This window comes from Equus asinus, chromosome 20, assembly GCF_041296235.1.
Source record: "Equus asinus isolate D_3611 breed Donkey chromosome 20, EquAss-T2T_v2, whole genome shotgun sequence".
NCBI lineage: Eukaryota > Metazoa > Chordata > Mammalia > Perissodactyla > Equidae > Equus > Equus asinus.
The window spans coordinates 15582586-15596566 of record NC_091809.1 but is presented as its reverse complement, the minus strand read 5'-3'; the positions used below and the strand labels follow the sequence as shown (position 1 = coordinate 15596566).

Sequence of the window (13981 nt, the reverse complement as noted above, 5' to 3'; positions counted from 1 at the left end):
CCCGACCACGGCGCGGGTCACCCTAGTCCGCTGGTGAGCCTCCTGTCCCGCTGGCGCTTCAGTCAGCGCCCCTGAAGGCCAGGCAGGTCCCCTTTCACATTGAGACTTTTCCAGATGGGAGAGTATGTTCCTATATAGGACGCTAATCCTGTTTCCTGAAGGAGACACGAGGGGTTCAAAGAGGACTTGAGCAGTGGGGTAGAACCTTCCAGATCAAGCTTGACCCCTCTCCCCCGTTCTGTTTTTCTTTCTCCCCTCCCCGAATTGGGGTGTTCGAGTTCAGCGTCTTGGGAACGCAGGACGCTCGGCCTCCCTGCTCTGGAGGAAGAGGCGGGTCTCTCAGAGGGCTTCGGGGTGCGGGTGTATGTGGACGGTGGTTAAGCCGTGTGCTCTTGTCTTCAGTCAGAGCAGGAGGAAGAAAAGAGCCTGCCTGTAGGTGGCAAAGGTTGTGAACTCTCGAGAACTAGAAGTGTCTTGAGTTTTTGCCGTTTGATAAACTGGGAAAGATAAATATCCTCCCACATTCAGAACTGAGAATCCATCCTCTGGGTGCCTAGTGACAGCGTCCCCCATTCTCGTGACAGGGACCAGTGACTCAACAAGAGAACACAAGACCCCGCTCTGCCAGAGCAGACACCAGGCAGCCTTCCCGGTGTCACAGTCCCACAGCCTTAGTGTCTCCTCGTGTTACATCACCTGGCCCCCATGTTCTTAAGGAAACATAAAAGTTCAGTCGAGGCCGCCAAACCCTGGGATGCGCAGGAAGAAGCGATGTTCAGCCGAGGCGAGGCTGGAGTCACAGATTCTGTTCCAGAGGGATCCGTGTGTGGTGGAGAAGGAAGAAAGTCTTTACCGTGTGCCGGGGGCCAAGCGGGCAGGCTTGCGTGGCGCAGAAGGGGGTTTGGGGGAGCAAAGCAGACTCAGAAGCCCAGTAAAGATTCCAGCCAGGAGGCGCTTACGTCCGTGTCCTGGGAGTGCAGCCCTCGCATGAGAGCACACGTGGAGGGCACAGCAGCACTAGGAGGCGATCGCTGTTTGGGGTGAGGGCAGAGCAGCTCCCCTGGGCCGGGCGTCGTGGGTTATTGGCCTTCGGCCTTTGCGAGCACAGGAGATGCTGTCCTCGGTTCCCTGAGAACAGAGGGTCTTCGTGTGGCTCTGGCTCGAGGGAAAAGTGCCGCTAAGGAGAGGCCTCCGGCTGAAGAGGTGGGTGCCCAGCAGAGAGCAGCGGACGGGCGGGTCGCAGAGGCCATCACGGCAGCCACCGCTCCAGAGGCACACAGGCCGTCCCCAGCCTCTCGGACTTCAGTGCCCCCACCCGGCGGCCCCACCCTCTGCCTGGGGGCCCATCCAGATGTGGATTTCCAAGGCCTGGCCGGTGGAGCTCGGCTTCTAAGTCCTTATAGACTTTGGGTCAGAGGCTCTGATCCTGAGACATTCAAGCAGTCCCCAGACTGGCAAACGTACAGTCAAGCGCTGTGGCAGGGGACCTCAGGATGGGAGAGAGCCAGGCCTGGGGACCCCACGGCCGAGGCCGTGCCCGTGACACACACACACACTTTGCTTCCGCATCTGTAACCTTAGCATCCCCAGTTCTGTCGGAAGTCCCAGCAGCGCCACTGTCACCTCATTTAGGGCCAGCTCTAAGCCAACCAGGGCTCGCTCTTTTGGGGCCTCAGCAGAGGAAACCCTGGCTGGTGGGGAATGGCCCCCATTAATTGGCTCTCTGCTGATTGGGAGTGTTCAAGGCAAAGTCAACTTTGTTTTTTAGGTCAATCAGGGCATAAATCAGGCAGAAGGAACTCGATCCCAGCATCTTCTCGGGCTGAGATTTTTCCTTGCTTCCCTGGGACTCGCTGCATTGGCATCGGAACAAATGTGGGTCTCGCTGAGCACCACACTGGAGTTCAGGAGCCCGGGCAGACGCCAGGCAGCAGCCTCATCCGTCACGGGTCGTCTGTTCTGTCTTCCCTCGGAGGAATGTGAAGCTGCGAGTCCCGGATGATAAACAGCGGCTCCCAGGCTGTTGCTTATACGAGGCCCTTATCATCTTTCGGTCTCATGAGCACTCTGGCCGTGCGAGGCTCAGTACCAGGAAAAAGCCTCTCTCAGACTTCCTGGCTCTCGGAAGACAGCATGAAGAAGGCCAAACCACAGCCAGATTAAGTTCTCTGATCCGGAGAAAGCGGCGGCTTAGTGCTCACTCCAAGCCGGCTGCCGGCTGCCGGCTGCCGCACCGAGGCTCCAGCCAAGGCAGCGCTGGGGCCAGAACATGTTTATTAGACCCACCGGGAAGCCTGGGAAGATTCTGGAAGGCTCCCTGGCTGCACAGCTTCCCTCAGCCTCCAGCTCCCTCTTCCTTTCCCCGCCCAGCGTTCAGATCTTCAGAGGCCACGTCTCTGTCTGTTCAGTGTCTGCCTTTGGGGTAAGAATTCCTGAGCTGGTGACCTTAGCCGCAGAACAAACAGCAGGGAATTGGCCCGTAGTCCGTGCGAAGACAAGGACACGTCAACAGGCCCCTCCCTTGATTGATTTTTCATCCCGGGCCTCCATTTTCCTGCAGCCACAGCCAGCCGGGCTCTCCGACTGGTCAGTCCAGACCGGGATCCCTGAGGCCCAGCCAGGCCAAATTGTCTGCAGTATTTTCTGGAAGGAATTTCTCTGACATGGTCTTGCTTTCTGGTCTGTACTGGAAGTCAGGAAGGCAGTGCTGTTCATTCCTGCTTCCTGCCCGTTTGTCTGTGCCTCTGTGTCAGCATCTGGCACGCAGCCTCCAGCTCCATCCCCTCCACCCTTCCCCGGACTGGCACCTGTGTCCTCCCCATGCCAGGCAGCGTCACAAGAACTGTGGCTTTTTTGCCGTGCGGCAGGTGGGATCCTTAATAACTCTAACAATGTAGTTTTCACTGCTCCATCCTATACGAATGACAGAAGCTTCCCACCCCGGGGCAGACGGTGCCCCCTGCTCTGTACTCGGTGACAGGGACTCACACACATCACAGAATGCGAGGCTTCCCCCAGCTTCCAGTGGCTTCTCACCGCCGCGCCCTGCCCCTGCCCGGCTGGCGGGCTGACCACGGGGCCCTGAAGGCGGGAGAGCAGCTCCTTCGATCTCCGGCCGCTGGCTCGCCCCCCGTCCACAGCCGCCGCCGTCCTGGAGGAACTGTGCATCTTTCGGGAACCTGCCTCGTGGTTCCCACCGTCCTGGCTCCAGGGAAATGAGTTGGAGGGCTGTCGTTGGTCTTCTTTCTCTTCTGCTTCCTTGTGTGTTAATTTGGGATGTTTTAGTCATGGTGTCCCAAGTGGGTGCTGAGCCCAGCGTCCCCTAGGTGCCACCCCATAGCCTAGTCCTTGCAGAGGGGATTCTCGTGTGGGATGGGGTGCAGGAGGAAATGGGGCTCCACACGCTGCTCTGTCCTCCCTCTCCAGACAGCACGGATCCGGAAAGCCTGCTCTTAGACTCCTCGTCACTCCAGGCCCGGCAGCGGGGCTCCAGAGCTTTGCGCTGCAGCCTAGCTGACTTCCGTGTGTGTCCCAGGCTCATTCTCCACCAACCCTTGCGTGGCCGCTCACTTGGCTGGGGTGGCGGGTGGCCCCTGGACTGCTCTGCGCAGAAGAGGTCCCAACCACCAGGCTGCCGTGAACAAGGACAGTGTGTGTCGGGCTGGCACTTGCTGGGGTGGGGCCGGGGCTGGCCTGAAGGGGAGTCCTGCACCCGGACCTTGTCCTGCTTTGGGGAAGACGACTCAGGTGGCCGCTGCACAGCAGGCTCAGCCTCCGTCGGGGATGGCGCTGCTCCGCCGTGGGCAGCTGATGCAGGTTTCTCTGGTCTCGTGGCCAAAGGCCAGCACAAGCGGCTTCGTCCTACAGTCTGTCTTCCTGCTTCCTTGTACCAGTTCCTGTTAAGGAGAGTCGCTGGCACCAGTTTCCTCACGCTTCTGAGTCACCCGTTTATGACCCCACAGGAGGTTCCAGCAGCTTCTGGAAGATTCTCCCAGTGGGGGAATCTTCCCGTGTTGTCCCTCCCAGGCCTTGGCCTCCCAGCCTTTCCAGGACGAGAGGCCTGCCGCCTGCCCGTGGGATGGTTTTTAGAAGAGACTCGGGGCGCGGATTTGAGGATCTCCTGGGGTCAGGAGTCTAGGAGTGTCTGAACCTTGTCTCCCCGGGCGGCACCCTTTCTTCTCTGGGTCACCGACGGGGCTGTAGCGGAGGACACGGCTCCATTCACACAGTAAATACTTGCTAAGCGTCTTGTGCACAGTGTCCAGGTGTCAGGTGTCTGAGCTGTGAGCAGAACAGACGGGGCAGGTCCTCATCGTAGCGGGAGACAGACAACAGACACATTGGGCCGTTTCCGATGGGGGCACCCAACAGGGCAGGGCTGGGGGGTGGAGGCGAGCTGCTCTGCCCGCTGGCGCGGGGAGAGTGTGTGAGCACTGGCTCACCCTCAGCTGGGCAGGGTGAGCCTCGTGGAGGCCACAGTGAGTGGACCTGCAGGAAAATCGTCCCAGGCCGACGGACTGGCACATGCAGAGGGAACACTGAGGCGGGCACAGTGTTGACGTGTTCAGAAACCGGAAGGAGACAGCGCGGCTGGAGCAGGACAGATGGGGGACGTGGAGCCGCAGGAGGCCCCGGCTCCAGGTCTGGTATGTTTCTGGGGAGAGGCTCCGTAGCACCCATCAGATTCTTACGGAGACCCAGGTTCTTGAGAGGTTGGGGTGTCATTTGCAGAGGTGAGAAAGCTAAGTGGCATTCAAAGAGCCCGAAGATACACAAAGCGAAACTGACAGAAGTGGAAGAAGAAATAGACAGTTCAGTCGTGGTGTTGGAGGCCTCTGTGCTCCACTGTCAGTCGTCACAGAACATCCAGACAGGACCGGTGGGGACACTGGGCATGGAGCAGTGCTCTCAGCCAAGCAGACCTGACACGTGCACAGAACATTCCAGCCAGCAGCAGGATACATGCTCCTCTCAAGGGCACGTGGAGCATTCTCCAGGAAAGACCACCTGCTAGGCCACAAAACGGGTGTCAGTGCATTGCAAAGGATTGAAATCAGTCTTCTCCAACCACAGAGGAATGAAGTTAGAAATGAGGAGCAGAGGGAGCGCTAGAAAATTTCACCCGTGGAAATTAGCCCTAGAAGCCCAGCGGGCAGAGCCGGGCTAGGTGTGGGGGCCCCTGGGGTGGAGGAGGTGGAGGCACGGCCTCCGCAGCAGCTGCGGAGACAGGAGGCAGCTGGGGACGAAGCTTTCGGCACCGCTAGCAGGACACGGGCCGTTGCTCTGTGTGTGACGCGGAGACTCATGCCTTTACTGCTCCTCCATGGCCTGCAGAGTGCCCGGGGTCCGTGTGCCCAGGGCCAGTGCCCCCTGGAACTTAAAAGCTAGTTGGAACCCCACCAAGATCCCACAGTCCGAATGAGACACGGAGGAAAAGGGAGGCGACAGCACCGAGGGTTCGTTCTCCCCTGGGAAGCTGGGGAAGGAGGACGTCAGGGATGAGGGATGAGGGAGCACTTCTACAGAGGGTGCCATTCCAGGTCCCAGAAGTCGTTCAGGAAGCCGCAGATCCCCCAGGACCTGGGAGCTGCCGCCGGCGGGGTCTTGTACCGCCAAAATGCTTGTGGAGTGGCAAGAGGAGAGCGGCAGGCCGCAGAGCCGAGATATGGGTGGGATTTGGGGGGAAGTGGGAAATGAGCTGGGCCCTCCAGGAAGGAGCAGGAGGGAGGGCAGGAGAGGCTCTCGAAGCCTAGGGTGAAGCAGGCTGGGGGTAGGGGGCAGCCAAGGCGAGCCTGCAGGGCCCAGGAGGGCGTGAGTTACCAAGATGGGAGGCAGCCAGGCCACCTGGAGTGGCCGGTCGTTCAGGCCCTCGGGTATTTCCAGCATGGAGACCAGAGGGCCTGGGGGAGGACAGCGGGTGTCGTGGGGGTAGGAGCCGCGGCCGATCGCAGGGAGGTCGAGTGGAACCATAGAGCTGCCGGGCCAGAGGCCTGCTTCCCACGTCACCCTGACATAGGGGCTGGTCCAGGGCATCGGCTGGCCTGCACTGGGACGAGCCGGCTCTTCAAGTGGGCCGGGCCACGGCCTCCACTGGAGGGGCTCCCCACCACTGCTGGGCACTGAGGACCTGTGTGTTTCTCTCGCCTTTGCCAAGTGTGAAGGCGAGCAGGCCCGGAGCCCGCACCTCACTGCTGTCACTCAAGGGGAGGGTGGTCCCCAGAGGGGAGGCCTGATGTGCTGGTGCCACGGCTCTGGGTCACCAGATGCCACCCGGGCCGGGCCTCTGGAATCGGAGCGCTGCCAGAGTGTGTTTCTCACCCCCCCTAGTCCTCCCCGTCTGGGAGAGGGTCCCTCACCCCCAACTGTCCCTGAGCTCGGAAGCCCTGCTGCCCCTCCCCAGCACTGCCCGAGGGGGTGACATCAGCGGAAGTGGGTTTACCGGCGAGCTTAGGTCCAGGTGCGAGCCACCAACGTTGTCACAGGGCTGAGCCCGGCCGCCTGCTTATCCCATTGACCCCTGCGCCTCCCTGCAGGCAGCAGAGGCGCCAGCACCCCCTTCCCATTTTCCCAGTGAGGAACCGGAAGCCTGGGCCAATGGAATGACTCGCCCCAGGCCTCACACTGGGGTGAGGTGGGGTATTTTATTTCATTTGGGCTTAGTGTGTGTTCACAGTTGCCCCAGGGACGGCGAGGCCCTGCTGTGTTACGAGGGCTGTGTGTTTCCAAGCACTTGGACAGATGGCCTCCTGATCACCCGAAAGCCCATGTGGGGGTGGGGCCCTCCTCCCGTCGCAGGCACGGTCCCGGGAACACTGCCAGCACTCCTGGAGGCCCGGCCCGCTGGCTTCCAGACGCAGACCCTAGCTGCCGACCCACCAGGGGAGGGCAGAGTCCAGGCTGGGATCCTCTTCTGACTCTGAATTCGCTGTGTGACTTCGGGCAGGTGAACCTGCCCTCTTTGGGCTCTCGCTGTCTGTAGGACAGGGGTCTGCAAACTCCCACCCACAGCCCGTTTTCCTGCTGCCTTTGAGCTAAGACAGTGTTTACATTTGTCAAGGACTGTAAAAACAGAAACAGGCACATGCGCTCTGGGCCCCTGGGAAAAGCCGCCCTGCCCGCATTAGGAGCTTTTCCGGCAGTTATGTTAGAGTCGCTCCTGCCGGACGCGCTGCCCAGCAGTTTGCAGAGCACTTTCACAGGCTTCGTCTCATTTAATCCCCAGCAGCTCCTGCAGGCAGATGGTCCTCATCTGGCTCAACTTGATCCCTGAGGGGCCTTTCGAGAAATGCAAAAATGGGCTCCTCTGCTTGCTCTTGAAGGGGCCCCAGGAGGCCTGACGCTGGCCCCTGCGTGGGCTCTTGGCTGCCTAGTTCTGAAGGCCCACGTGCTGAGAAGGGATGTGGGAGGGTTTCTGCCTTCCCCTGGGCTGGGGGCGAGGGGACTCCTTTTGAAGGCTCTCAATTGCTAGTGGGTCACATTCTAAAGCTAAAGGTTGTTCGTGAAGGAGGACATTCTTCAGCCCCGTTCTCTCTTAGCTTGAGATTGTTCCTCCGAGCTCCGTAGTCCGCGGATTGCTGTGTTTGACAGTTCTGTCCTGAACGCCTGGCAGCAGACTTTGGTCCAAGGCATCGGAGTTCTTATTTGCTCCCCCACCTCAAAAGAGGGTTCGGCCCCATGGAATGTGCCAGGGCAAGAGTGCAACTGTTTTAAAGAGCCTGCTGCCCTTCGTGGTGGAGAGAGGGTCGCTCTCCAGCTCTTGGCAAGTGGGTTTGGCCAGATAACGTTTTGCTGTGTGAACTGGGGGCAGCTGGCCAGTTAGCTGTAATCTACAGGGAAGCCGTGAAACTGATCCGCGTGCTGTCAGTGTGTTCTCAGGCCCTAAGAGGATTCCTTGGCGCAGGGCCTGGTAAGCCAGACACAGGAGGTTCGCGGAGGGTTCCAGCGTTAGGGTGAAGGTCTGTCTGTGCCTCAGGTGGCTGAGCCCAGGGAGTTGGCCCTCGGCGTTCCGTGTCGGGATCCACTTGCCCCGGAGCTGCCGAGCCCATGGGGCCTGGGCAGCCTGGCCTCCCTCACCACCTTGCCGTGTGCTCTCATTTCAGAGGTCAGCTGGCGGCTCCAGCCCCGAAGGTGGAGAAGGTGAGGCGCTCTCTCAAATGTTTCGCCGTCTCTGGGTGCAAAAGTGGAAGCAGCCTGATTTTCTCCTCCTCCTTCTCTCGTTATTTTCTGTAGATTCTGACCGCGAAGATGGAAATTACTGCCCTCCCGTCAAGCGAGAAAGAACGTCCTCATTAACCCAGTTCCCACCTTCACAGTCAGGTAACAGCCGCGGCCCCTTTGGACGGTCGAAGCCTCGTGTTTCTGAGCCCGCTGTTCACTCTAGCGCCTCCCACCCCCGGTCCATGTCCTCCCAACACAGTTAGCCTCCCTCTGGGATAGTGTGTCCCTCAGGGATCAGGTTAGAGCTTGCCCCAGGGAAGCTCCCGGTAGCCACGGGAATCGTGACACTTAGCGAGGGGGTGACCTCGTGGATTCAGAAGGAAATGTGCAAAGACATCGTCCCTCTGAGCTGGAGGACCAGGCCTCGCGGCCCTGCTGGGGGCTCTGACTGTTCGTTACGTGTCCGCCCTCCACAGCTGCTGCCTGTGTCCATGTGCCAAAGGTGCAGGTGTTTGTGCAAAGGCTGCTACAGGTCCCCGGGTCCAGAGAGACACTGCCAGCCCGGGGACGCCCCTGCAGGGTGGAGGGGCGCACTGCCACAGGGTTGTCCCCTCCTCCCGGTCTTGACTGGCCCGCTCTGGCACTGTCCCAGGTGCTCTGTCACTCTCTGTCGTGCCGGCTTAGACGCACGTAAGGGAGGACCTCCAGTGACCCAACTTGAAGTTTCTCCTGGGGACGTTTGCGTGAAACCTTTTACAACTGCAGACCTTAAGGATACCACTGTAAGGGCAGAGAACCACTCTGAGCGGGTTGTTTCTGCTTACAAAAGTGGTGCCAACGTGACAGGAGCTCACGGCGCAGAAAGTGGGCCTCCTGTCGAGGCCCTCCGTGTAACACGCTTGGTGTCATGCACGCTTCCCTCACACTTACCTTGAATGCTACCATGTCCTTTTTCATGACTGCATGAGAACCCCCCAGATGGATACACCGTCCTTTGCTAACCAGGCGTTGAGGGGCTGTCAGGCCCCAGTCCAGGCTCCAGGTGACAGATCCTTTTCCTAAGGATCTCTGCATGCTTGTTGTCTAGGCATTTCTATGAATGGGGGAGCTTCCTGGCTATTGATGGTTTTCCTTCCCGCTCACTGTCTGCTGCTGAACCACACTTTGTGCATCGAGGAGGTCGGCAGAGGAGAGAGGAGGGGCAAAGGACCACCGGGCATCTTCCCTCCTCTCTAGTGGAGAGGCATCTGGGAGGGTCCCCTCCATCCCCAAGGGAAATGGAGAGAGGGCGGTGCCAGCCATTTCAAAAGGCTTGTCTTCACTCCGCCCTCTGAGTCCCACCGCCTCGTTCCCCAGCCTGTCCCCCAGGAAGCAGCTGATATTGTAAAGTCAGATCCTAAACCACGTGCAGGAGGGGGGGTGCGGGCAGCCCAGGAGGCCTGACCTGTGACGAGGAGCAGGGTCTGCAGCTCGGCCCCGGGGGAGACTCAGAACATCAGTGCCTTCTGCCTCCCTCCTGGCTGCCCCTGCAGGGGCCCCGGGTGCCAAGGAAAAGCCAGGGGCACGAGGACAAGACAGGCGGCCGCAGCAGACCAGAGGCGACTAGTGGACATCAGATAAAGGCCGTTCAGCTGGAGACCCCCGTTTTTGCTGTAGAGAGAGTCCTGGGGGGCTGCTTTTATGGGGAGCGTCCAGAGGCCTCGTTCATAGTGCTGACCCCTCCCCCGGTGGGGCTCACTGACCAACCCCTGAGGTGGGAGAGGCGATCCCTGAGTGTCCACCCCACCTCCTCACACTGTTTTTCCTCTTGTTCCCTCCCCTGCCGACACCTCCTTGTCAACAGTATCAAAAAGCAATGTTTTTATGCCATCAACCTTCTCCCAGCCATCTGCAGGCCATTCTGACTCAGAGCCGGTGAACCCTCACGTCCCTCTGCCCTTCACAGCCAGTTACCGGGGGTCTCCTGGAATGACAAGCAGTTGCTACTGTAAAATGAGATCTTCAACAGGAATCGGCAGTTTCAAATCAGGATTCTGTTTCGGTTTCTAAATAGTTTCCCAACTCTTCACCTCGTAGATTTGGAATCCATAGGACAGGGTTCATAAGCCCCTATTTCTGTTTCTGCAAGCAAGGTCTGATTACAAGGGATTTTAAGTCTATTTTTTCCCCTTTTTTTCCTTTTTCTTTTTTTTTGCTGAGGAAGATTGGCCCTGAGCTAATATCTTTTCCAATCTTACTCTTTTTGCTTGAGGAAGATTAGCCCTAAGCTTAACATCTGTGCCAGTCTTCCTGTATTTTGTATGTGGAATGCTACCACAGCATGGCTGATGAGTGGAGTAGGTCTGCGCCCAGGATCCGAACCCGCGAACCCAGGCCACTGTAGAGGAGTGTGTAGAACCCTAACCACTCAGTCACAGGGCCAGCCTCAGAGTTTTAAGTCCTTTTTAAAAAAAAACTACAAAGAGGTGTATTACTAATTTTTCAAAATTTTACTCAAGTAATATATTCGTATCATTATAAAAAAGGCAAATGGGAAATACATAGTCAAAGAATCTGCCTGCCAGTTTCCCACTCCCTCTGATATCCCAAAGTACCTGCTGTGAGACTTGTGTCATTTTCCCGACCCCTCTCCTGGGTATTAAATTCTCACATTAGTTAATACAGCTGAGCTGTGTTCAGATAAATATATTTAATCACAGCTTTAAAACTTCAAGGGAAATGGCTCGATCCCCCCTCAAGAACACGGAGCCTTCCTTTTTTGGTCTCTCGCTGGGGAACCGACTCCAAGATTTCCTGGAAGTTTCTCCCACGTGCCTGAAATTCCTCATAAAAGATTTAATGAGCAGGTTTAACCACCCGGATCCCATAACCCGACCTGCCTTATATAAATCCATGGCTGACTTCAAAAGCGTGGCCGGATAAGTCAGACTCTGGCACGAGGGCCATGTCAGGAATAACTGAGGATTGATTCGATGGCCCCGTTTCAAACCAGTGAATTCACTTTGACGCTGAAAGCAAACCTTTTGGAGCAGAGCCCTGCCCCGGGGCTGAGGAGGAGCTGGTCCCCAGGGCCCATGGTGGTACCTGTGCACTGGGGCAGCCCATGTCCGGGGCAGCAGTCACAGAAGCCACGTGTCTTGATCCCCCTGCGCTGTCCACTTCTGTGACGAATCTCCTAAGCCCCTCTGAGGTCTGTGGGTGCCGGCCTCGCTCCCTCTCTCCCCCCAAAACCTTCCTCTTGCAGCCCTGAGAGCAGGGCCCCCTGAGGACCGGCGGCAGCCTGGGCCCTGGCACCCCATGCGGCGTGCATGGGCTAGCCTCGCATGTCCGTTCCGCAGTCAACTTCTTACATCCTTGCCTGCCTGCTTTTTATTTTTTCATGTTAACCGTGAGAAAAAAGTTAAAACTTGTGGAAGAATTTCAGAAAGCACTTTTATCCCTTTCCTTAGAGACTCCATTCCGTTTTCCCCAGTCGTCCCGGGGTGTCTTCATAGGAAGGGACCACGTCCCGCCTCACACATCCCACATCTCTTTCCGTCTGGAGCCGCCCCTCATCTTCCCTCGACCTCTGGGACCTTGAAGATTACCGGCCAATTACGTTGGAGAAGTCTTCCGGCCTGGGTTTGTCCCGTTTCCTGCTGAGTTCGCCCCAGTGACACGTTTGCACCTGGAACTCTACCCGTGGGAAGCCGTGGTCTTCCCTGAGCAGCGCAGCGGGGGACACCCAGTATTCGCTTGTCCTGGTGCTGGTGGGGTTGACTGGGGTCACTTGGTGACAGTGGGAGCTGCCCCATGTCTCCACCGTGAAGTTACTTCTTCCCCTTTTGCGATGAACGTTTTCTGGAGAGATGCTCTGAGACGCCAGGAGCTCTCCTTCCCCCTCTGACTTCTGCCCTCGGTGTTAGCATCCATTGCTGTTTTCTTGCTTGGATTTATTGGTCGTCTGACACTGGCCAGATGGGGTTTCCTGCCTCCATCGTCGCTCCCACGTTGATTACTTGGCATTCACCACCCGGAAGAGCTTTCTCTCCCCGCTTTTTTAGCATTGTCTGTTGTATCATTGTGGGTTTATGGGTTCCTGTTGTAGTCGGTGGGTAATAGTCTGTTGTTATTAGTATTTATTTTAACGTTCAGGTTCTATTTTAATCGTCCCAGATTGGCCAGTGGGAGCCCCGTCAGGCAGGTTCCTCCTGTGTCCTTTTGCCACGTCCCCATCATTCTTTTGAACTTTCTGTCGTAGTGAGAGGTTCCAGGCTCATCTCTCCCCATCCCAGCCCAGAGTCAACCCTTTCTCAAAGGGGTCCTGGTGCTTTTTAGTGGAGAGCGGTCTCTAGACACCAAGGTCTGGGTGGCTAGCGTGCACACACGCACGCGTGCGTTTACGTGTGCACGTGTTCCTGTGTCTGTCTCTGCGTGTGTGGGTAACCGCGGTCCACGTGGAGACGTCCAGTCCTGCTCTGTCAGGGATCATTCTGGCCCCCTCCTTTGTATTTGTGCCTCTTTTCTGGCCACAAGAAAGCCGGCTCCCTGTGTCCTCGGTGTGCGTACCCAGCACTCCAGAGCGTGTGAGTGGCCGAGCGCCCTCCCACCAGCACATGCCTGGCCCGCCAGGCTGCCTTCTTGTGGAGTCTCAGCCCCTGGGACACAGCAGGGCAGATTCCTCTGCTCTCCTGGTTAACTCCAGACTTCCCTGGGACGTCACTCGGGGTCTCTCCGAGGCAGGACGAGGGCTGCCCCAGAGGGAGCCCCCTTACCAGCGAGCTCACAGAGGGGCGTGCGTGCGCCAGTGCCACCACCTATGCCCCCGTGACCCTGGCCTGGGTGGGGGCTCTGGCCACCAGGCAGCGCCTCTCTGCTGGGCCCTGACCGTGTTGCAGGAAGAGAGCCCCTGGGTTTTAGTGAAGATGGGCCACGACGGGCCTGCAGGGTCTGACCGCCCTCTGAGCACCCATCCCTGCTGCCCTGGGCCCCTTGTGTCCCGAGTCCCCATTAGAAATGTGGCACACCTCATCTGTCTGTCCGTTCACGGCAGCGTTCAGTGGACCTCCTGTGCATCCGTGGGCCAGGCCAGTGCTGGTGGATGGTCAGGGGGAGCCATTCTCCGGGCCTGCCGCCCCCACTGGGCAGCCTAGACCGGGCCGGGGTCAAGTGGCTGTCGGCCTCGGCTCCCCAGGGGGCGGAGCGGTAGAGGTCAGTCTGTAGCCACAGGCAAGCCTGCAGAGCCAGCCCTGAGGGCTCGTAAAAATTATCTCAATTGTGAGTTCCATCCCTGTTCTTTTGTTTCTAAATTGCCAGTCATCTTCGGAATAACCCACAGCTTTAGAAGTGTAACTCATCTGTCCCTTCTAAAGGGACCACGTGGCGGCAGGTCTTCCCCACATCCTGTGGCTCCTGAGGCCCCGAGTGAGGGTCCTGACCCCGCTCCCGGGGGGCGGCACGGGATCCCCAACGCAGGCTCGGCTCCTACACGCCAGCCGGCAGGGGCGTTTTGTCGTCCTGATGCCGCTCCCGGAGAGCAGGGCCTCCCCAGCGTGTAGCCAGCAGGAAGAGGGCCCTCCTGCTCCATCCCGGATTCTGATTGGGTTTTGTTCTTATCTGCAAGTTTGGTCTGACAAGGGAATTGTGGGGTTTGGGTACAATTGGTCGGTTTTCATTATACCCACAGAGTTGTGCAGCCATTCCCGAAGTTAATTTTAGGACATTTTCGTCACCCCAAAAGAAACCCTATGCCCTTGAGTAGTCACTCCCCATTCCGCCTCCCCCAGCCCCTGGCAACGAGTCCACCTTCCGTCTGCGTGGCGTCGCCTGTTCTGGACGCTGTATG

General features: G+C 58.3%; 1 protein-coding gene across 13 annotated transcripts in view; it reads left to right on the top strand.

Moving 5' to 3' along the window:
- RANBP3 (RAN binding protein 3) overlaps window positions 1–13981 on the top strand; it is a 52520-nt gene that overhangs the window by 23613 nt on the left and 14926 nt on the right. For 9 of the 13 annotated variants that reach the window (XM_070491811.1, XM_044753211.2, XM_070491814.1 and 6 more), the window contains 2 exons: window positions 8100–8136; window positions 8230–8316. In XM_070491811.1, coding sequence (XP_070347912.1) covers window positions 8100–8136; window positions 8230–8316 — 124 coding nt within the window. The remainder of the gene's footprint in view (window positions 1–8099; window positions 8137–8229; window positions 8317–13981) is intronic. The other 4 variants (XM_070491818.1, XM_070491815.1, XM_044753212.2 and 1 more) reach the window with 1 other exon arrangement.